Source organism: Salvelinus namaycush, chromosome 21, assembly GCF_016432855.1.
Source record: "Salvelinus namaycush isolate Seneca chromosome 21, SaNama_1.0, whole genome shotgun sequence".
Classification (NCBI taxonomy): Eukaryota; Metazoa; Chordata; class Actinopteri; order Salmoniformes; family Salmonidae; genus Salvelinus; species Salvelinus namaycush.
Genome location: NC_052327.1, coordinates 3,725,855 through 3,750,839, shown reverse-complemented (window position 1 = coordinate 3,750,839; position 24,985 = coordinate 3,725,855). Strand labels below are relative to the sequence as shown.

Below are 24,985 nucleotides of genomic sequence, written 5' to 3'. Positions count from 1 at the left end.
CGTGCGTGCGTGCGTGCGTGCGTGCGTGCGTGCGTGCGTGCGTGCGTGCGTGCGTGCGTGCGTCTGTCTGTCTGTCTGTCTGTCTGTCTGTCTGTCTGTCTGTCTGTCTGTCTGTCTGTCTGTCTGTCTGTCTGTCTGTCTGTCTGTCTGTCTGTCTGTCTGTCTGTCTGTCTGTCTGTCTGTATGAGAGTGCATGTGTGAGTGAAAGTGAAAAACATGGCTCCATTCTGGCTCTATAAGGATATCACACACACACACACACACACACACACACACACACACACACACACACACACACACACACACACACACACACACACACACACACACACACACACACACAAGGAGTCCTTTTTATTATTACTTTTTATTATTTCCCCCGACTATATGGATTTTCTTTCTTTTCTGTTGATCTTGCAGGGCCAGTGAGCAGTACTCAGGTTCTCCCGTCAAGCTGTGTCAGAACACACACACACCACACACATGCAGACGTACACACACACACACACACCGACGCTTGTGTATGCACGCACTTGCAGACACACACACACTTTCTCCTGAATCCTCATATTTAGATTGTCCCCACCATAATTCTTCAACATCTACATGTATTATCAAAGAGAATCTTCTAGATGTTAGAATGCCATTACTTTTTTTTGCTGCCATTGCTATTTAATTGAACCCTAGTCCTTTTTCAAATCTAAATGTTTACGCCTTTTCAGCAAGACACAATGAAAAGTATGTAGCACATTTCACGTGCGTGAAATGGTGGTGTGTGTTTTTGTCTCCTGGGCTGTGCTGACAGTGTTGGGGTGCCGGATTCCATTGATCCCTGAGAGGACAGGCAGAGTCGACCTTGAGAAGAGACAATGGCAGCATGCTAAGACCTCATACATGCCCTGCTGTGCTGTCTTTCTGCACAGTGCGTGCGTGTGCGTGTGTTCGAGTGTGAGTAAGAGAGAGAGTGTGCTTTGTGTGTGTGTGTTTGGTACATCACAAGGAGTAGATGAAAAGATACACCAAAGGGTAGTAGGCACTTGAACAGTGCTTAGTTGTACACTCTTTAGCAGAAGTGCCATGCGTCATGTATGGGTGTGTTGTTTGTCAGTGGGAGTATGCGCTAACACATATTGCCCTAAGTCTATTGCAGTATGATGGTGTTACTAGACCTAAGTTCAGAAACATAGAGATGTCGAGAAATGGCACAGATTAAGATACGGTAGAATAGAATACAGTATTTACATATGTGATGAGTAATGCAAAATATTTAAACATTATTAAAGTGACTGGTGTGAGGACAGACAACTACTGTTCCATTATTAAAGTGGCCAGTGATTTAAAGTCTATGTATATAGAGCAGCAGCCTCTAATGTGCTCTAGATGGCTATTTAACAGTCTGATGGCCTTGAGATAGAAGCTGTTTTTCAGTCTCTTGGTCCCAGCTTTGATGCACCTGTACTGACCTCGCCTTCTGGATGGTAGTGGGGTGAACAGGCAGTGGCTCGGGTGGTTGTTGTCATTGATGATTTTTTTGGCCTTCCTGTGACATTGGGTACTGTAGGTGTCCTGGAGGGCAGGTAGTTTGCCCCCGGTGACGGGGAGGTTGAGCCCTGAGGTTGTGGGCGTTGCAGTTGTCGTACCAGGCGGTGACACAGCCCGACAGGATGCTCTCAATTGTGCATCTGTAAAAGTTTGTGAGGGTTTTAGGCGCCAAGACAAATTTCTTCAGCCTCCTGAGCCTCGCTGTCTGCATGGGTGGAGCATTTCAGTTTGTCAGTAATGTGTACGTCGAGGAACTTGAAGCTTTCCACCTTCTCCACTATGGTCCCGTCGATGTGGATAGGGGGGTGCTCCATCTGCTACTTCCTGAAGTCTACGATCAGCTCCTTTGTTTTGTTGACGTTGTGTGAGAGGTTGTTTTCCTGGCACCACTCTCCCAGGGCCCTCACCTCCTCCCTGTAGGCTGTTTCATCATTGTTGGTAATCAGGCCTACTACTGTTGTGTCATTTGCAAACTTGATGATTGAGTTGGAGGCGTGGGTGAACAGGGAGAACAGGAGTGGGATGAGCAGGCATCCTTTGTGGGGCCCCAGTTTTGAAAAAATACATTATTTCACCTTTATTTAACCAGGTAGGCCAGTTGAGAACAAGTTCTCATTTACAACTGCGTCCTGCCCAAGATAAAGCAAAGCAGTGTGACACAAACAACACAGAGTTACACGTAGGATGAACAAAAGTACAGTCAATAACACAATAGAAAAATCGATATAAAGTGTGTGCAAATGGAGTAAGGAGGTAAGGCAATAAATAGGCCATAGTAGCGAAGTAATTACAATTTAGCAAATTAACACTGGAGTGATAGATGTGCAAATGATGATGTGCGAGTAGAAATGCAGGTGTGCAAAAGAGCAAAAAAGTAAATAAAAACAATATGGGGATGAGGTAGGTAGTTGGATGGGCTATTTAGAGATGTGTACAGCTGCAGCGATCGGTAAGCTGCTCAGATAGCTGAGCAGATATGCTCTAGACGGCTAGCAGGCTAGCAGATGGGCCTTCAGGGGACGTTGCGACGGAGGAGCCTGTTGAAACCCCCTCGGGTGGATTACGTCGGTAGACCAGTCGTGATGGATCGGCGGTGCCCCTTGTCGGCAGTAAAAGGAGTCCAGGGCAATTCTCAAAATAGGTATTGTAGCCCAAGGAGTGGCTGATGGACCTCTTCAGCCAGCCGGGAGATCAGCCTAGCACTAGGCTAGTTCCAGGCTAACTGGTGCTTGCTTATCTTGTTGAAGGCTGAGCTATAGTCAATGAACAGCATTCTTACATAAGTATTCCTCTTGTCCAAATGGGATAGGGCAGTGTGCAGTGTGATGGCGATTGCATCGTCTGTGGATCTATTGGGGCGGTAAGCAAATTGAAGTGGGTCTAGGGTGTCAAGTAAGGTAGAGGTGATATGATCCTTGACTAGTCTCTCAAAGCACTTCATGATGACAGAAGTAGTCATTTAGTTCAGTTACCTTAGCTTTCTTGGGTACAGGCACAATGGTGGCCATCTTGAAGCATGTGGGGACAGCAGACTGGAATAGGCAGAGATTGAATGTCCGTAAACACTCCAGCCAGCTGGTCTGCATATTAGCAAGGGTTAACACACTTACATGACTCACGGAGAAGGAGAGCCCACAGTCCTTGGTAGCGGGCCACGTCGGTGGCACTGTGTTATCCTCAAAGTGGGCAAAGAAAGTGTTTAGCTTGTCCGGAAGTAAGACGTCGGTATCCGCGACGTGGCTGGTTTTCCCTTTGTAGTCCATGATTGTCTGTAGACCCTGCCACATACGTTTTGTGTCTGAGCCATTGAATTGCGACTCCACTTTGTATCTATACTGACATTTTGATGGTTTGATTGCCTTACAGAGGGAATAACTACACTTTTTGTATTCGGCCATATTCCCAGTCACTCAATTTTGAGCGAAACCTGCCATCTATCCACGGTTTCTTGGTAGGGTAGGTTTTAATATGCACAGTGGGTACAACATCTCCTATACACTTCCTGATAAACTCAGTCACCATATCAGTGTATTCATCGATGTTATTCTCGGAGGCTACCCAGAACATATTCCAGTCCGCGGAATCAAAACAATATTGAAGCATGGATTCCAAATGGTGTGACCAGCGTTGAATAGTCCTTAGCACGGGTACTTCCTGTTTGAGTTTCTGTCTGTCGGAAGGGGGAAGCAAAATTGAGTTGTGATCAAATTTGCCGAAGGGAGGGCGAGGAATGGCCTTTTAGGCATCCCGGAAGTTGGAGTAGCAGTGTTCGAGTGTTTTAGCAGCCCGAGTACTACAGTCAATGTGTTGATAGAACTTTGGTAGCGTTTTCCTCAAATATGCTTTGTTAAAATCCCCAATAAATGCGGCCTCAGGATATGTGGTTTCCAGTTTAAATAAAGTCCAGTGAAGTTCTTTGAGGGCCGTCGTGGTATTGGCTTGAGGTGGAATATACACGGCTGTGACTATAACCAAAGAGAATTCTCTTGGGAAGTAATACGGTCGGCATTTGATTGTGAGGTATTCTAGGTCGGGTAAACAAAAGGACTTGAGTTTCTGTATGTTTTCACAATCACACCATGAGTAGTTAATCATGAAACATACACCACCGCCCTTCTTCTTCCCGGAAAGGGTTATATATTCCTTTCTGCGGCGATGAACTGAGAACCCGACTGGCTGTACGACTCAGACAGTATATCCTGAGAGAGCCATGTTTCCGTGAAACAGAGTATGTTACAATACCTGTTGTCTCTCTGGAAGGAAATCCTCACCCTGAGCGAGTCAACTTTATTATCCAGAGACTGAACATTAGCAAGTAATATACTCGGAAGCGGTGGGTGGTGGGCGCGCCTCCCGAGTCGGACTAGAAGTCCACTCCAAATACCTCTTCTCCGCCGGCAGTGTTTTGGATCAGCCGTTGGAATTAGTTCAATTGCCCTGGGGGGTACGAACAAAGGATCCGATTCGGGAAAGTCGTATTCCTGGTCGTAATGCTGGTAATGTTGGTGAGTTTCCGTCTCTCTGATATCCAAAAGTTCTTCCCGGCTGTATGTAATAACACAAAATAAATTCTGGGCTGATAATGTAAGAAATAACACTGAAGAAGAAAAAATACTGCAAAGTTGCCTAGGGGCTAGAAGCACGGCTGCCCTATCTATCGGCGCCATTTTCATCTGTATGCAGATGATACGGTTATATATGCTGTTGACCAAGCTATGTTACAGCTGCAATCTGATTTTTCAGAAAGCCCTTGTTGATTTAAAACTTTTTAGATGGGCTACATATGTACTGATAGGATGGTTCTCTCATCCAGCAGATCCCCGCCTATAAATATCTGGGCATTTGGATGGATAAAGTTAAAAAATATATTTAAGGAGGCCTTTAAAAAAAATTACTAATATTGAAATAGATCTTGCCTCTTTCTAAAAAGCAGGAAGCAGATTGTACAATCAACTTCTCCTGCCAGTTTTAGACTATGGTGAAACCATTTATCAAAATTCAGCAGACACTGCTCTAAAACTTTTGGATGCTGTCTACCATAGCACACTTGGCCTTATCACAGGTGACAGGTTTAATACGCATCACTGCATCCTGTATCAGAAGGTTGGCTGGTCCTCACTAAATTATTGTTGATCACTTCATTACTCCCTTTTTGTTTACAAAGCTCTGCTGGAAAAATCTTCCAACCCACTGTTAAAATGTAAAATATGAGACACCAAACCCATTCACAGGGATGGTTAACTCTCAATGTTCTACTAGTCCGTACCAATCTAGGTAGATCTGCTTTCAGTTTTCTTGGAATAGTCTGCAGAACTCCTTGCATCTTGATTCCCTGGTGCCGCCAGGGCAGTTTAAGACTGTAGTATAAGATGGGTATAATGAGAGTTGCAGTTTTTACTGTTTTTACTATTATTGAACCTTTATTTAACTAGGCAAGTCAGTTAAGAACAAATTCTTATTCACAATGACGGCCTACACCGGTAAAAACCCGGAAGACGCTGGGCCGATTGTGCTCCGCCCTATGGGACTCCCATTCACGGCCAGTTGTGATACAGCCTGGATTCGAACCACGGTGTCTGTAGTGATGTCTCAAGCACTGAGATGTAGTGCCTTGCATGTGTTGCTTATATAAATTTAAACATACATGTTATTCTATTATTGCACCCACACTGCTGGCACGTGCCAATGAGCGTCTGCGTTGCCAAGCGCAAAAAATAAGTCTGTTCTATTCGTGACGCTGAACTCGGTGCAAGTCCTGCCTCTCCCATCTCCTCATTGGTTTATAGAAGCAGATACCCACGTGCCATCTCCTCGTTAGTTATACCCACCTGGGTGATTAAAAGATGAACTGAGTTCGGTCGGTCATCATGGTAACTGAAAGTTAGATTCCAATCGCCATATAATGTCCAAAGAAGAAAAAGGCCTGGAAGGAGGAGATATGACTAGAAACGATTCTGTTGACCATTTTATGTGTGGATTAATTGTCGGAGTACAGGACCTTGTGCATTTCAGGTAAAATAACTCAACATTTATATCCCAGGACAAATTAGCTAGCAATAGCAAGCTAGCTAAATAGGACAAGTTAGCTAGCAACTGCAAGCTAGCTAGCTAAATTGCCATAAATGTTAAATGCTTTTCGACCTGTCCCCAAATTAATATAATTGGTTCAGAGTTTGTTTTGATATTTTAACCTGCGTGTCGTGATTGCGTTTGGTGTGGGGGGACAACATCTATTTGCGCATAATGGCACATGATGCCGCAAGCGCGCGGCCTGTTTGGGTACGGTGTTAGACCGCTGCGCCACTCGGGAGCCCAAAACCCAGTTCTTTTGATTGAAAGAAGAGATTGTTGTGGTTGCAATGTTGAAAATTGTAACTTCTATTTCTTTATATATTTTTGTATTTATTTGTATCTTTGTTAGTGATCATTTTGTACTGTTCTATTGCTGTGGTCAGGGCAGCTTTAAAAATGAGCCCCTGGTCTCAAAGGGTATCCCCTGACGACATAAAAGTTATAAAAATGAATGAAATAAGTGTAGAAAATGACGTGCCTCCCATGAATACACTGCTGGTAACCAGAAGTGACTTGGTAAATTCAGAATCTCTTTAAAATGATTGTAGCCTGTCGCTCTCTCTGTCTGTCTGTCTGTGTCCCAAATGACTCCTTATTCCCTATATAATGCATTACCTTTTACCAGATGGGAATATATAGGGAATAGGGTACCATTTGGGACGCAGCCTCTGTATGTGCTGCTGCAAGCACTCTGCGTATTACCCAAGCACAGGATTCACACACCAACCAAGCACTCCTTGCTTGCTCTACTTTGTCTCCTCATTTTGGTCTGTCTGCCTCTTTTGTTGCCCCCGCAATTCGTAAGCCCTCTTTATCTTTCCGTGTCTATCGATACTTCTGTCTGGTTTTCTATCCTTTGTTTTTCTCTGCGACTCCTCTGCATCCATCTCTGTCTCTCCTCTGCATCTCTCCCTCTTTCTGGTAATGGTAGACCTCTGGGCATAGTGACGCTTGAAGTTTGAGGGTCATTTTATTTATTTTTTATGGTCACATATGCCGGGTAGGTGTTGGTTTTACAGTGCCAGCCATAGTGGTACGGCACCTCTTGAGCAAATTAGGGTTAAGTGCCTTGAACAGACTTTCGCATAGTCGGCTCGGGTATTCGAACCAGCAACACTTCCCCCCTGTTCTGAGATAAGACAGGGGTTCAGACTTTCCTCCCCTCCCCTCCTCACCTCTCATCCCCTCTTCTCCTTTTTCTCTTCTCCTCTCCTCCCCTGAATCCATCTTTACATAAGTACTACTGAGTGTGAGAATGAACAGGGCAAGTCTTGTACTATGGCTGCATCCCAAATTGCACCCATTTCCTATATAGTGCACTACTTTTGACCAGGGCCCTTTGCAATGCCATTTGGGACGCAGCCTATGTCACATGAAGTAAAATTGTACGTTCAAGCCGTCTGTCTCACCTGCTCTCTCTCTCTCCTCTCTTTCAGTGGCGTCCATTCCTGCCAGGTCTGAAGTATGAGGTCATCGATTCTGCCTACATTTCCCTCTACACAGGTAAGCTGGGTTTGTTGTTTTTTGGTTGGCTCTGGCCGTAATGCTCTGGCTAGAAGTTCCCCTTAGGCACATATCTACCCAATGGCGAAAGAACGAGTCTTGCTGCTTTCATTGTAGTTGTGGTATACACACACACACACTCTCTCTCTCTCTCGCACACACGCACGCAGGCACACACACACACACACACACACACACACACACACACACACACACACACACACACACACACACACACACACACACACACACACACACACACACACACACACACACACACACACACATACACACATACACACATACACACATACACACATACACAGCTCCCTGGGGTTGATTAGGGTGACAGAGGTAGATGGGAGCACAGATGGTATTCCAGGCTCCACTGCCCTGTTGTTTCACAGCAGACAGGAAGGCAGACCTAAGGAACAAAGTGCAGTCCCTTCACTCTGGACCAATGGACTAGAAATACTATATCAGGAAGTCTTGTGTTTCATGTTTGTGTCCATCATTTTGTAACAACCTTAGCCCAACCTTGCAAGAGGATTGGAGCTCTGGCATAATGGCTCAGGTGATGGAATGACAATCACTTGTTCCGGGTTTTCGAATACCGGGCTGGTTGTTCAAATATAATTTTTTTGTAAGAACACATTTTGGACACAGGGAAACACAACACTGACCCCTTTCTTACCATAGAGACCAGGGTGACCAGCATAGACATAAACACAGGAGAATTGCTTGACAACATTACGTATAATCTCTATGGTGATGTGATGGAGGGACAGAGAGATGGCAAGAATCTAAGCTATGATCTATTCAATGAGGTCCCTCTCAATTTCCATTCCTTTATCTTTCATTTCTTTCCACCATCCTTTGATTTCTACACTGCTGTAATTTTGGCACATACCGGAGGGATGGACTTAAATCTCTCGTAAACATTCAATAATCGAAACGTGGCCTGCGTCCCGAAAGGCACCCTCTTCCCTATATAGAGCACTACTATTGACCAGAGCCCGATTGGCCCTGGGCAAAATTTGTGCACGATATGGGGATTAGGGTGACATTTGGGACACAGACATAGATTCATGGAATCTTTTGCATCACAATCTTCCAAAAGATTCTCTATCATGGACACACACAACTACAGTTTTTCACCCATGGTTAAGTTTGATTAACTTAGACAGAAACACAGCTACTTTCCATTCCATCTCATTTTTCCAATATCTTACATAATCCTCTTCAAATCAAACCAAATTGTATTGGTTGCGTTCACATGTTTTGCAGATATTATCACTTGTGTTCCTAGCTCCAACAGTGCGGTAATACCGAACTATACAAAACAATACACACAAATCCCACAAAAATATAATGAAAGGAATTAAGAAATATTAAAATATTAGGACGAGCAATGTCAGAGTGTGGAAAATAAATATACAGTGCATTTGGAAAGTATTCAGACCCCTTAACATTTTCCACATTTTATTACATTACAGCCTTATTCTAAAATGAATCAAAAGTAATTTTTTCCTCATCAATCTACACACAATACCCCGTAATGACAAAGCAAAAACTGGTTTGTAGAAATTGTAGCAAATGTATTAAAATAAAAAACAAAAAACACATTTACATAAGTATTCAGACCCTTTAGTCAGTACGTTGTTGAAACACCATTTGCAGCGATTACCGCCTCGAGTCATCTTAAGTATGATGCTACAAGCTTGGCACACCTGCAAAGCTATTTTCAGGTCTCTCCAGAGATGTTAGATCGGGTTGAAGTCCAGGCGCCGGCTGGACCACTCAAGGACATTCAGAGACTTGTCCCGAAGCCACTCATGCGTTGTCTTGGCTGTGTGCTTGGGGTAGATGTCCTTTTGGAAGGTGAAACTTCACTGAAGTCTGAGATCCTGAGCACTCTGGAGCAGGTTTTCATCAAGGGTCTCTCTGTACTTTGCTCTGTTCATCTTTGCCTAGATCCTGACTAGTCTCCAAGTCCCTGCAGCTGAAAAACATACCCACAGCATTATGCTGCCACCACCATGCTTCACCGTAGGAATGGTGCCAGGTTTCCATCAGATGTGATGCTTGTCATTCAGGCCAAAGATAGTGCCTTAGACCGCTGCATCACTCGGGAGGCCATCATGTGCCTAATACTGAGGAGTGACTTCCTCTGGCCACTCTACCATAAAGGACAGATTTGTCAACTGCTGCAGAGATGGATGTCCTTCTGGAATGTTTCCCATCTCCACAGAGGAACTCTGGAAATGTGTCAGAGTGACAATCGGGTTCTTGGTCACCTCCCTGACCAAAGGCTTTCTCCCCCGATTGCTCACCTTTGCCCGGGCGACCAGTTCTAGGAAGAGTCTTGGTGTTTCCAAACTTCTTCCATTTAAGAATGATGGAGGCCGCTATGTTCTCGGGGACATCCAATGCTACAGAAATGTTTTGGTACCCTTCCCCAGATCTGTGCCTCGACACAATCCTGTCTCGGAGCTCTACGACAATTCCTTCAACCTCAGATACTCCCCAAATACAGGTATGCCAAGCTTGTAGCGTCATACCCAAGAAGACTCGATGCCGTTATCGCTGCCAAAGGTGCTTTAACAAAGTGTTGAGTAAAGGGGCTGAATACTTACGGAAATGTGACATTTACGATATTTATTTATTTATTTAATTTTTGGGCAAAAATTTCTAAAAACCTGTTTTTGCTTTTTAATTATGGGATATTGTGTGTAGATTGATGAGGGAAAAAAAAGTTTCAATCAATTTTAGAATAAGGCAGTAACATCGAAAAATGTGGAAAAAGTCAAGTATACACGGCCGTGACGATGAATGAAGAGAATTATCTCTGGAGGTAATGCTGTCGGCATTTGATAGTGAGTTATTCCATATTGGGAGAACAATTGGACCTGAGTTCCTGTACATTACCACAACCACACCATGAGTAGTTAATCATGAAACATATACCTATGCCTTTCTTTTTCCCCGAGAGTTCTTTCTTCCTGTCCCCATGATGTACAGAGAACCCTGCTGGCTGTATGGATGTGGACAGTATATCTGGATAGAGCCATGATTCCGTGAAACAGAGTATGTTACTGTCCCTTGGTCCCCTTAGAAGCATCGAGTGTCACAATGGATGTCCAAAGATGTCCAATCCTATGAATACTTAAATTTTAACACATTTGAAACTCAACACCCCATATGAAAACACTTTATTCCAGCGTTGTAATGGAAGGTTGATGAATCTATGACCTCATGATCATTAACGATAATTAACAAGTTACGCATTACTGGGTCTCAGAGGCAGATTGTTGCCTAGCAACAGTTCACTTGGCAACCATGATGTCAGAGGCTGGCATCATGTTTAACCCTCTCCATTCTGACCGCTCCATCAAATAAGTGATAAGGGAGGTGTGCGTGTGTGCGTGTCGTTGGTGCAAACTTAATGAAGTGCCCTACAGATTTTTTCCACTGCTTCTTCTTGGCTCAGGAAGGGCCCAGCTGTTACAGTATGCAGCACAAACACACACTGAAGTCACTCTCCGGCTCTGAAACTGATCCTCAACTCAATGTGAACTCTCTCTTGCCAATCCTTTCTCATCCAGCTCTATTCCTCAGTCCAAAATCCTCCAAACACACACACACACACACACACACACACACACACACACACACACACACACACACACACACACACACACACACACACTCCCTGAACCTGCCCTTCAGCACATGGTGCCAAGAGCAGGTGAACCAAGCAGGAGGTGGGGGGACACCTGCCAGCTTTTTGCATTGATTAATTTATTTAATAAAGCTAATCCTTTACCAACAGCTACTCTTCCTTGGGTCTCTCTCTCTGTCACACACACACACACATTTTCTCTTACTTTCTCCATCGGGAAAATGCTTCATACAGTACCACTCTGCTTTACCCACAATCCCATTTGGGATTAAAAAAATGACTTGGGCTGCCCTGTTAATTATAAAGCATTCCTCATCTCAGGCCTTGCGACTGACACTCTATAAACCACTGGCACTCACTCCTTCCTGCACACCATTGATTGGTGTAACCATACCCTCTCGTCTCACCTCTCTTTTCTTCTCCTCTCGTCCATCTCTCCTTTCCTTTCCTCATCTTGCGTCTCCTTTCCTTGCCTCTTCTCTTCTCGTCAACCCAACACCTAGTCGAGATCCAAGGTTTGCTATAATGACAATACCCAGTGACGTAATGGGAAACCGGGATAAGACAAGCAACCACTGACTATAAACAAAAGCGTATGACATTTTTAGAACCGTATTGTTTGCAGTTCAATGTAGACCTATAAGATCGGTCACGGGGAGATGTTCATATTGAAACATATTTTCTTCTTTTGTAAAGTTCTTCATTTGTTTGCTAAGATTAGCACAGATTTTCTCAGGGGACCCCAGATGGGGCCCCGATCCCAAGTTTGGGAACCAATGTCACAACCTCTCTCCCTGCTTGCTTCCTCTCTCTGTGTCTCTTCTGCATGCATTGCAGCCTGCCTCGGCCTCACCACTGTCTGTGTTTCACTAGTACTCTCTGTAAAGCAATGTTATGATTAGAAATTAGTAGCTTATATTTTGCTCCTGCTGAGGTCAGGCTCTGTTTTTACGCTCGCTTCTTACTTCATCCTTCGAGCCAGCTAACTAGCTAGCTGGCTAACACTAGCCAGAGCCATTTAACGTTACTGCAATACTAATTGAAGTCTCTGCCGGCAGCTAGCCAACTGACTGACGGACTGACATATCTACAGTATAAGCGACTATAACATCAAGTTACAAAAAATATTTACACAAAGATTAATTAAGAACGGTTGGCCTTGAACTTCCGTGGCTTCAATGAGAGAGGGCAGTTGTTCTCCCCTGCTACAAACAACCCCCCCCCCCCAAAAAAAAACTTGACTCTTGTAGAATGAGTGCACAACTGGTTATTAAAGTTCATTTAGTTGCTAATGACAGCCTGCAGTATCCCGGTTGGCCTTCAACTTGAGTTACTCAATGAGAGGGGGCAGCACTGAGCTAGACTTCAACGTCACTACCTGGAGTAGATCAAACTGCACATGTTAAATCTCCATGAGACGCCATCTTAACCGACTTCATTTGGCTTCAATGCGCTATTTAGTCTTCCCATAGGAATGAATGGTGTCACGTGACCAATGGATTTGTATATTCATGTACAGTGGCAAGAAAAAGTATGTGAACCTTTTGGAAATACCTGGATTTCTACATGAATTGGTCATCAAATTTGATCTGGTTTTCATCTAGGTCACAACAATAGACAAACACAGTCTGCTTAAACTAATAACAGACAAACAATTATACATGTTCATGTCTTTATTGAACACACTGTGTAAACAATCATAATGCAGGGTGGGAAAAGTATGTGAACCCTTGGATTAAATAACTGGTTGACCCTCCTTTGGCAACAATAACCTCAACCAAACGTGTTCTGTAGTTGCGGATCAGACCTGCACAACGGTCAGGAGGAATTTTGGACCATTCCTCTTTACAAAACTGTTTCACTTCAGCAATATTCTTGGGATGTCTGGTGTGAACTGCTCTCTTGAGGTCATGCCACAGCATCCCCATCGGGTTGAGGTCAGGACTCTGACTGGGCCACTCCCGAAGGCGTATTTTCTTCTGTTGAAGCCATTCTGTTGTTGATTTACTTCTGTGTTTTGGGTCGTTGTCCTGTTGCATCACCCAACGTCTGTTGAGCTTCAATTGGCGGACAGATAGCCTAACATTCTCCTGCAAAATGTCTTGATAAACTTGGGAATTAATTATTCCGTCGATGATAGCAAGCTGTCCAGTCCCTGAGGCAGCAAAGCAGCCCCAAACCATGATGCTCCTCCCACCATACTTTAGTGTTGGGATGAGGTTTTAATGTTGATGTGCTGTGCCTTTTTTTCTCCACACATAGTGTTGTGTGTTCCTTCCAAACAACTCAACTGTAGTTTCATCTGTCCAAAGAATATTTTGCCAGTAGCGCTGTGGAACATCCAGGTGCTCTTTTGCAAACTTCAGACGTGCAGCAATGGGTTTTTTGGACAGCAGTGGCTTCTTCCGTGGAGTCCTCCCATGAACACCATTCTTGTTTAGTGTTTTATGTATCGTAGACTCGTTAACAGAGATGTTAGCATGTTCTTTAGCTGACACTCTAGGATTCTTCTTAACCTCATTGAGCATTCTGCGCTGTGCTCTTACAGTCATCTTTGCAGACGGAAGTGACAGTGCTGAACTTTCTCCATTTATAGACAATTTGTCTTACTGTGGACTGATGAACATCAAGGCTTTTAGAGATACTTCTGTAACCCTTTCCAGCTTTATGCAAGTCAACCATTCTTAATCTTAGGTCTTCTGAGATCTCTTTTGTTCGAGGCATGGTTCACATCAGGCAATGCTTCTTGTGAATATCAAACTCAAATTTTGTGTGCTATGCTAGGTAAAGTGCCGCCTTATCTCAGTTCACTGGTCACGATGGCTACACCCACCCGTAGCACGCGCTCCAGCAGGTGTATCTCACTGATCATCCCTAAAGCCAAAACCTCATTTGGCCGCCTTTCCTTCCAGTTCTCTGCTGCCTGCGACTGGAACGAATTGCAAAAATCTCTGAAGTTGGAGACTTTTATCTCCCTCAACAACTTTAAACATCTGCTATCTGAGCAGCTAACCGATCGCTGCAGCTGTACATAGTCCATCGGTATATAGCCTACCCAATTTACCTACCTCACCCCCATACTGTTTTTATTTATTTACTTTTCTGCTCTTTTGCACACCAGTATCTCTACTTGCACATGATCATCTGATGATTTATCACTCCAGTGTTAATCTGCTAAATTGTAATTATTCGATTTATTGCCTACCTCCTCATGCCTTTTGCACACATTGTATATAGATTCTCTTTTTTTCTACCATGTTATTGACTTGTTTATTGTTTACTCCATGTGTAACTCTGTGTTGTTGTCTGTTCACACTGCTATGCTTTATCTTGGCCAGGTCGCAGTTGCAAATGAGAACTTGTTCTCAACTAGCCTACCTGGTTAAATAAAGGTGAAATAAAAATAATAAAAAAATAGGCAAGGCATCTCCGATCTCGTCGCACAGGGATGTGAACAAAATTCTGCAAAGAATTTGAAGGAAATACGATTTTTGTGCTTATGGAACATTTCTGGGATCTTTTATTTCAGCTCATGAAACATGGAACCAGTACTTTACATGTTGTGTTTAGATTTTTTTTTATTGGTATAATTCACTGTGGCAAAACTTAATCTTGGAGAAGTCATTAGCCTAGAGGTTCACATACTTTTTGCAATCTACACTGTGAATGTTTAAATGATGTATTCAATCATTTGTGTGTTATTAGTTTAAGTACACTATGTTTGTCTATTGTTGTGACTTTTTGATGACCAATTTATGCAGAAATCCAAGTAATTCCAAAGGGTTCACATACTTTTTCTTGCCACTGTATACAGTCATTGGTTTGTAGACACGGCAGGCAGTCGCGGTCGTTAAAAAAATTGCCTTATGTCTAGCGTCTCTCAAACCCACTCGTCTGTCAGCTGCGTCTCTAGTTGCTTACTTGTATAGCCACTTGCCATTGGTTTGCTGAGCCCGACTCCGAGCTGGGTTAGTTCGTTTCACGTCTCACTGGCTCTCAGCCATAATTTATCATTATCATTATCAAATGTGGTTTTTTTTTGGCAGCTATATATATCCATAAATTGTGGCCCCAAATCTGCAACATATTTGAACAGTTTGCGGTAGAGCAGGGGTTTCCAACATTTTGTTTCATCTCTGTCCTAGATGAATCCAGTCTGAAGATGAACAGTGTGGACCACATCCCTCAGACTCTGGCCAGTCACAGTAGACCATCCTCAGTAGAGGAACAGTCACAAGAACACAGTCACTTCAGCAGCCAGCACGGAGCGGACATGCTCAAACCAGACCCCCGAGACACTTTCTATAGCAGTAAGTATGTGATATAGCACCAGACAGCCATGCACATCTCTCTCTACCAGGCTTTTTCTCTCTTAATCTTACCCTATTTTTCCTTTTTCAAGAAACTCCATCATGGCTCTACTCCAGTATCCATATATAGCATACCACTTACAATGAAGCAATATTTATTTATTATTTTTTTTATTTTTTTACATTTTAGTCTATTAGCAGATGCTCTTATCCAGAGCAACTTACAGTTAGTTCATCTTCAGATAGCTAGGTGGGACAACCACATATCACAGGCATAGTATGTACCCTTTTCCTCAATAAAGTAGCTATCAGCAGTCAGAGATGGAAATGGGGGGTGATTGAAGTGCACGTATTGGTTCAGAAAAGTATTTTTAGAGTATGCATTCTAGTATAGACAGTGGAACGCAGTCTCTGTCTTCTCTCTCTCTCTCTTCCTCTCCTCCATCCTTCTCTCTAGCCCCTATGATCCAGGCATCTCGTCTGGAGAACGTGCTGCCAGCCTGTCTCTACTCTCCTACCTACGTCGTCAAAGACTTCCCCATAGCCAGATACCAGGGCCTACAGTTTGTAAGTCAGCCCTCCAGTTCTGTGCGTGGGTGTGTGTGTATGCATAAGTGCGTGCCTGCGTGCGTTCCTTCGTGCATGTGCGCGTGAGTGTCCGCATGTCCACCTATTTAGGGGGGACTTACCCATCAAGGCATTTTGTGAGTAACCCCTCCTGGGAGAGAAGACAGGCGGTCACACATTGTGCGCGTTTCTGTGGTGTGTGGCCATGTCTGTGTGTGGGTGTGAGTATTCCCTGTGAAACATGCTAGAAACATGAGAACTTGAAACATGATATGAATGGGTGTGTATGCGTTTGTTTGTGAGAGAGATAGGGTGTGTGTATGTGTGTGTGTGTGTGTGTCCATATATACGTATGTTAATGCATATGCATGCGTGTGTGTGTGTGTTTGTGGATGTGTGTATCCATGCATGTTTATATGCACACACACTTGTGTGTGTTCATACTAGGTTAATGGGGATGGCTCATTATCAGTACCCCTGTGGGGTCATTAGAGTGTGTCCCAAATGGCACATACTCCCTACATTGTGCACTACCTTTGACCAGAGTCCTATTGCACTCTATTGGGAATAGGGGGTCATTGGGGATGCTGCCCTGCACTATCACCTGTTTAGAGCAGCACACATCAAGGACTTACACTTCATATTCAAATGACCTTCAGCCTAGAACAAAGCAGAGAAGTACTACACTGAATTCTGATTAGCCTCCTCAGGCCACACAGAAGCAAATGTGACCGACCGGCTGGATTCGGTCTTATGTGGCAAAATTTAAATGGTGTTTTTTACATTGGATAAAAATAGAGACTCGGAGCTAGAAAATGGTATATCATACACTACGGTTGAGGAACAATGGGAAAGTAATTCTGCTTTGAAAGTTGATAAACTTGTAACCTCACTTTTGAGAAAATGGCCCTTGAATGTTTTGGTGCCTACTGGAGAGCGCTTCTTTGTCTACACCCATTCAGCATCGTTCACACCCTTTCAAGCTTTAGCCCAACACATTTCTTTAAGGATTCACATGTGAGACTATGTACTAAACAACCAAATATTTCAAGACTTAAAGCTGGCTTATACTACAGGTGTGTTTGTCAATTTAATCTGGAATGCCAGAGTGTGCTCTGGGCCTCCGTAAACTCAGAGCATTGTCAGATTGTCCGTTCGTAAATTCAGAGTATTTTGCCCTCGGAAAAGTAGGGTTGATCCGAGCGTTAAAACCAGCAGTCAAGCACCCAAACTAACTGGCTAACGTTGGCTAGGTTGCTAGCTACTTCCAGACACAAATGAGAGAACAGCTCACTCTGACCATTTTACTCACCCTAGCAGAGCTGGTTACGCTGTTTTTATGTTATCCAGAGCGTTGGTGACTGCAACTGTCCTGCTGCCAAGAATTGAATTACGCTTCTTTGCCAACGTTTACTGACACCGGCCATGTTCAACAGGTGTTGAGCGTTTGTAAATTAGTCAGTTATTCTGCCCTCTGGCACACTCAGACGAGATTGCTCTGAAATTGGAGTAGATAGCCAGAGCGAATTTACCAGCTACGTCTATCGACAGTTGTCGCAGTGACATCATAAACATTTTATTAAAATAGTTACTTGCATAGTGAAGTCTTTTGTTTAGACATGTAGCTAGTTAGCTAAACAATGAACCATAATCCCAACTCATAGCGTTACTACCCTGCATGAATCTGCAGGTAGCTAACCAACCAAGTTCAATGTTAGCTAGCTAACATTAGGCTATAACGAGCATTGCAAATGGCTCTGAGATATGAATAATATTGCTACACAGATCATACATGTAACTTTAGCTTGCTTACCAGCCAGCTAAAGTTAGCTAGCTAGCTAATAGTACACTTTAACCTGAAAAGAAAACTTTCTGACAAAATTTTAAATGTGTAATATCTGAAAATGTAGCTAGCTATACTCTCTTACCTTTATTCATGGATGGATGCTTCTCCCTCTCTGTCACGGATGCCATTGTTGCCCAGTTTGAAGATGTAATTCGGAGACAGGTGTTTTAGACAACAGCCTTCTTGCATATTTACGATCAAACGCCAGCATTTTCTCCATCTCCTTAGCTATCATACTCTAAATCCAATGATTTCAAAACTCTGTCCTCCAGAAGGTGGAGAGCAACACTTATGCAGTTCTACTACGTGATATCTTTTAAAAAACGTGTTAGAAAGGATTACCTACACATACTGACCAGCTCATATTATAGACAGTAGCCTGCTACATGGCAGACCAATCCGAACTCATCTCTTGGCATGTCCAGCCCACTCATTATCTCAGCCAATCATGGCTAGCGGGAAGGTTTCTGCCTTTTTCCATGGCTAAACCAACTAGGCTCGTAATTTAAATGTTTTATTCGTATTTACAGATGGTATACACGTTTGTTATGAAGGCACATGAAAGTTCATGAAGGCATTTCTGCCCAAAAAAAACATAAAAAAAGAAGAAATAAGTTTCATGAAGACATTCAAATGGCGCTCCTGTGAAGTAGTGACGCGCGACATGCGCCAAGTTTCCTGAAACGAGTCACATATGAAAAGGCAAACGCATTCATCATTGTCCGTTGTTGTCTGTCAAAAGTTCAGCTAATCTCTACTTTTTCAGAAAGGTTGCATGCAAGGTGTATATGCTGTGCATTTTTTTCTGACAACCCTCTTCGTTGTCCATCAGCCGTCAAAACATTGTCTCAATCCGTCATTTCCACACACAAAATCTCTGTGTGGCCGTACCCTTACTCACTGCCCACAATGAATTCAGCGAACAGCACGCAGGGGCTGAGATGGCGAGAGAGAGAGGGAGGGGGTCATCAGCTTATCAGCAATCTCTCCTACACTGGGTTTGTTTTTACACAAAACGTTTACATGAAATTGTTTCTCAATCAAAGTTGAGTGTCTGATAGCTAAGATTTAGCGACATTCATGTTCTGGCCATCTCAGAAACATACTTAGATAATTAATTTGATGATGCAATAGTAGCTATACATGGCTATAGAATATATAGTAAAGATAGAAATGCAAATGGGGGAGGTGTTGCTAAGTATGTCCAAAGTCATATTCCATGTCAGATGAAGTAGAAGAACTATGGCTATAGGTTCATCTGCCTCAGCTAAAGACTATTCGCGTAGGAAGTTGGTATAGACCACTGCATGCTTGATGTCATTATTTGGAGTAAATGTGTGAAATGCTGGATATTATACAACGGGTGGGTCTAATCCTGAATGCTGATTGGTTAAAACTGCATTCCAGCCGGTGTCTATTCCACAAGTTACCACTGGCTAAATGTATGATATTATGCCCTTTTACTCTGTTCCATCTGACTGCGCAATCCACTGTCTAATCAGCCCAGACAAGCAATTTATAAACTTGATCTCCACTATAAAAACCATCTAGACATCATCTTACATTTCTTTTAGACTAACATTTAGTTTTCAACAGTAGAGATTTGTATAAACCTTGCTGTCTGTCTCTCCGACATTTGATTTCCAGCTGTCCCATAGTAATGAACATATCGGGAGGAGAGAGACAGGCAGGCAGAATTTTTCAGCCAGTCAAAGTCGTGAATCAGCTGGCATAATTTCTATGGCTATATATAAAGAAATGTAAATTGAAAAAAGGTCAAACGAAATGAAGTGCAGCTAGTTTGCAGTCTTTTCAGCTTCAGTTTGAAGTGATTGTGTTAGCTGTACTGTTGGCTAGCTCCTCTGAACAACAGTGTCCAGACGAGTGAGCACATTTTCTATGCCGGTGAAATCACACCTCATTAGCTCATTGTTATGAATGTATCCAAATAAATGTCACTAGAAAACAGCTTAAACAAATGGGGCTACTTTACTGTTATTCTGGCTGCACTTTTTGACATAACTCTAAGTTAGCCGCAGTTTGCTAGCTAACAAACAAGGGATAAGAACGTTGCTAGCCAGTATGGGCAATGGAACATTTAGAATGAACGACTGGGGTCGCGTCCATAGTTACATAACAAAAAGACCAAACGACTGGGTCACATCTCTGGCAACCAAACCGAAAGAACGAACGACCATGTCAAGGTGGGATGAGGTGAGTGTAGCTGGTGCATCGAAGTCAGGCGCAGGAGAGCAGAGATGAATGGACAAAGCACTTTACTAAGGCAATCATGTGCACAGAACGCAACTGCGTAACAAAACAAATGCCCAACGAACCAGTGAAGCAGCACAAAGTACAAAGTACAGGCTGCCACAAAGCACGGGTAATAAAATAAACCCGGCGCAAACCAGCCGGAAGAGTGCCAACCTCAACAATAAACAATAACACACACAGACATGGGGGGAACAGAGGGTTAAATACACGACATGTAATGAGGGAATGAATACCAGGTGTGTGGGAAAACAAGACAAAACAAATGGAAAATGAAAGGTGGATCGGCGATGGCTAGTAACCGGTGACGTCGACCGCCGAATGCCGCCTGGACAAGAAGAGGAACCGACTTCGGCGGAAGTCGTGACAGACCAGCCGGCTTGGGTAGCAACCATAGATTTGCGTCGGGACTATATCTTCTGGAAGGATGAAATTGTATGAATAAATTCATTCAAATAACGTTAATGAAATATGTCAATCATTATTTGAATATGTTGGTAACCCGTATAAAAGTGATGATGCATTCGAAGCCAGTGTTTGGACTTCATCTTGGGCCTAACAACACCCGTACCAATATATCCTCCAAACACCGGCTTCTTGGGCATTATCCCTTAAATGTATGTGATATCAACAGAGAGGTACATTTTCTGGGTGACCTAAATATTGACTGGTTGTCATCAAGCTGTCCACTAAAAAAGAAGCTGTAACCAATGCCTGCAATCTGGTTCAACCTACCAGGGTATTTACAAACAGAACAGGAACTAAATCATCCACCTTTATTGATCACATCTTTACTAATGCTGTAGAGATCTGCTCTAAATTAGTATCCACACCCATCAGATGTAGTGATCATGTCACGTTCTTTCAAAATCGAACCCAGAAGCAGACCAGGACAAGGAGAGTAGGAAGAAGGTGAGTATTTATTTACAAGTGAATGTGAATGGGTAGATATATCCAGGTGGCGTAGCGGGCAGCGGTGGTGAGTTGATGGGAGTAAATAGGTGGATCCAATGGGGTAGCAGAATCCTCCGACGACCAGGCGGGAATGGGGTAAATGATCCGGGTGAGTAACTGAAGACAAAACAAACGGAGGTAAGTTTAAGGCAGGCAATACGTAAAAAACAACAAAACAAATTCTATCCAACTTGAGGCTGATACTATGGCACAACATACTGTTCATGGCTAACGATCCGGCAGGGAATGGATGTCAGGTCCGGGCTTATGAAGAGGAGAGATGATGATCAGGACCAGGTGTGCAGATAGCTGATGGGATACAGGTGCGGGTAATCAGAACTCCCAACTGGCTACATTGCCCGGCAACCAGACAGGGTGCGTTCCAGGACGCCGGAAAAAACACTCCAGGACAGAACACAGGCAAAAAACCGACTCAGGAAACGGGATTCGTGACAGTACCCCCCCTCCGACGAACGCCACCGGGCGGACTACCCGGAGCGCCAGGGTGGAGGCGGTAAAAGTCACGAAGCAGGTCATCGTCAAGGATCTGACGCCGAGGAATCCAACTCCTCTCCTCAGGACCATATCCTTCCCAATCCACTAAATATTGGTACCCTCGACCCCGCCGTCTGGAGTCCATGATGCGGCGCACCGTGTAGACAGGACCACCTCCGATCATCCGAGGAGGAGGAGGACGAGGAGGAGGGGGCAACAGAGGACTGAGGAGAACCGGCTTGAGGCAGGAGACATGAAAGGTGGGATGTACTCTTAGTGTAGCAGGCAACTTGAGTCGGACCACAACAGGATTAATGATCCTCTCCACTACAAACGGACCAATGAACTTCGGTGACAGTTTCCTCGACTCAGTCCGTAGAGGAAGATCCCGTGTAGCCAACCAAACCCTATCTCCGACGGTATAAGCGGGGGCAGGAATACGGCGACGATTCGCCTGGATCTGATACCGGTCAGAAACCTTAAGGAGGGCCTTCCTGGCCCGATGCCAGGTGCGGTGGCAACGACGAATGTGGGTCTGGACAGAAGAAACCGAGAGATCCCGCTCCTGAGAAGGAAACAAGGGAGGTTGGTAACCGTACAGGCACTGGAAGGGAGACATCCCAGTGGCAGATGAAGGGAGAGTATTATGAGCATACTCGACCCAGGGTAATTGAGAGGACCAAGAGGTGGGATCAGAGGAAACAAGACAGCGCAGCGTGGACTCCATCTTCTGGTTGGCTCTCTCCGCCTGACCATTAGATTGGGGGTGAAATCCAGATGTGAGACTGACTGTAGCTCCAATGGCCAAACAGAAGGATTTCCAGACAGCAGAGGTAAACTGAGGACCACGGTCAGAAACAATGTCACAGGGCAACCCGTGGACCCTGAACACCTCCCTAACCAGGATCTCGGACGTCTCAGTGGCAGAAGGCAGCTTGGAGAGGGGAACAAAGTGGGCAAACTTGCTGAATCTATCCACAATGGTCAGAATAACCGTGTTACCAACAGAAGAGGGCAACCCCGTGACAAAATCCAGGGCCAGATGCGACCAAGGTCGCCGGGGAATAGGTAGGGGGTGAAGAAGCCCAGAGCTGGCCCGATTGGTACTCTTATTCTGCGCACAAACAGGACAAGCGGCAACAAACCTCCGGGTATCTTCTCCCATGGCAGGCCACCAAAATCGTCTGTGCAGTAGCGCCATAGTCCGAGCAACGCCAGGGTGACAAGCTATCTTGCTGGCGTGGGACCACTGAAGGACAGCAGAACGAACCGACTCAGGCACGAACAACCGACCGGGTGGACCGTTACCGGGCCCGGGCTGTGTCCGAAGGGCTGCCATCACATCCTCCTCAATCCTCCATGTAACGGCTCCCACGACAACGTTCTGGGGAAGAATCGTCTCAGTCTTGGCCCCACTCTCCTCCGTCTTGGAGAACATCCGGGACAGGGCGTCCGCCTTCCCGTTCTTCGACCCAGGTCGGAACGTCAGGGAAAAATTGAAGTGTCCAAAAAACAAAGCCCACCGGGCCTGACGGGAGTTGAGACGTTTAGCCGATTGCACGTAAGCCAGATTCTTGTGGTCAGTCCAGACCACAAACGGTTGCTCCGCTCCCTCCAACCAGTGACGCCACTCCTCCAAGGCAAGCTTCACAGCGAGAAGCTCCCGGTTACCCACATCGTAGTTTCTTTCAGCTGGAGAAAGACGACAAGAGTAGAAGGCGCAGGGATGGAGTTTACCGTCAGTGGAGCTACGCTGGGACAGGATGGCGCCCACCCCCACATCAGACGCATCCACCTCCACAACGAACTGACGGGAAGTGTCAGGTTGAGAGAGAATCGGGGCGTTGGTGAATCGGCTCTTCAAATCTAGAAATGCCCGGTCTGCCTCAGGAGACCAACAGAACTTTCTGGTGCAAGACGTCAGTACAGTTAAAGGAGCGGCCACCCGGCTGTAATCACGGATAAACCTCCGATAAAAATTCGCAAACCCCAGGAATCTCTGGAGCTGCAATCTTGTACCGGGCTGGACCCAATCCCGAACCGCCCGAACCTTCTCTTGGTCCATCTTGATCTCTCCCCTGGATATGATGTACCCGAGGAAGGACGTCGTGTGGGCGTGAAAATCACACTTCTCAGCCTTCACGAACAGACGGTTCTCCAATAACCGCTGCAGGACCTGCTTGACATGCAGAACGTGGCTAGAAAGCTCCTTCGAGAAGATGAGGATATCATCCAGGTAAACGAACACAAAAATACCAATCATATCTCTCAGAACGTCATTCACCATACTTTGGAACACAGCAGGAGCGTTGGTCAGTCCAAACGGCATCACCTGGTACTCAAAATGTCCCATCGGAGTATTGAACCCAGTCAACCACTCGTCCCCCTCTTTGATCCGAACCAAATGATAAGCATTACGTAAATCAAGCTTCGTAAAAACCGTAGCACCCTGTAAGGAATCGAAAGCCGAGCTCATCAAGGGCAGGGGATACTTGTTCTTGACCGTAATATCATTCAAACCCCGATAATCAATACACGGTCGAAGAGAGCCATCCTTCTTGCTCACAAAAAAAAATCCTGCTCCCAGAGGTGATGACGAGGGCCGAATGAGACCTGCAGCTAGAGACTCCTTGATGTAGGTCTCCAAGGCCTCACGTTCAGGTCGAGAGATACTGTATAACCGTCCCTTGGGAAAGGCAGCTCCAGGAAACAGATTAATCGCACAGTCATAAGGTCGATGGGGAGGAAGGGACAGAGCCTTCTGTTTACTGAATACTTCACCCAACTCGTGATATGTTTCTGGAACCAGGGACAAATCAGGAGGAGCAGAGTCACTGACCTGACTGGAAACAGCAGGAGAACAGGCAGTCCTAAGGCAGTTAGCATGACACTCAATGCTCCAACTAGTTACCTTACCCGTCACCCAATCAAACGAGGGATTGTGTTCCTTCAGCCAGGGGTAACCAAGAACCAGAGGAACATGGGGCGAGGACAGAATGAAGAAGGAGATAAACTCTGAATGATTCCCCGACACCAACATCTTAACCGGTTCAGTCCTCATAGTGATCCGTGCCAGACTACTGCCGTTCAGAGTGGTTGCTTCAATGGCTTCCGGCAATTGCTCCTTGGAAAGCCCCAGCTGTTCCACCAAGTCGGCATCAATAAAGCTGCCATCGGCACCTGAATCGATAAGAGCGTTCATCTCTAAGCTCTGATCCTTATTCATAAGGGTCGCAGGAAAAC

General features: G+C 44.8%; 1 protein-coding gene across 1 annotated transcript in view; it reads left to right on the top strand.

Annotated features, from left to right (window-relative positions):
- The window catches only part of b4galnt4a (beta-1,4-N-acetyl-galactosaminyl transferase 4a), a 188,217-nt gene that overhangs the window by 135,989 nt on the left and 27,243 nt on the right, over positions 1–24,985 (top strand). The window contains exons 7-9 of the mRNA XM_039017968.1: positions 7,551–7,617; positions 15,445–15,609; positions 16,067–16,176. Of these exons, the coding sequence (XP_038873896.1) occupies positions 7,551–7,617; positions 15,445–15,609; positions 16,067–16,176 (342 nt within the window). The remainder of the gene's footprint in view (positions 1–7,550; positions 7,618–15,444; positions 15,610–16,066; positions 16,177–24,985) is intronic.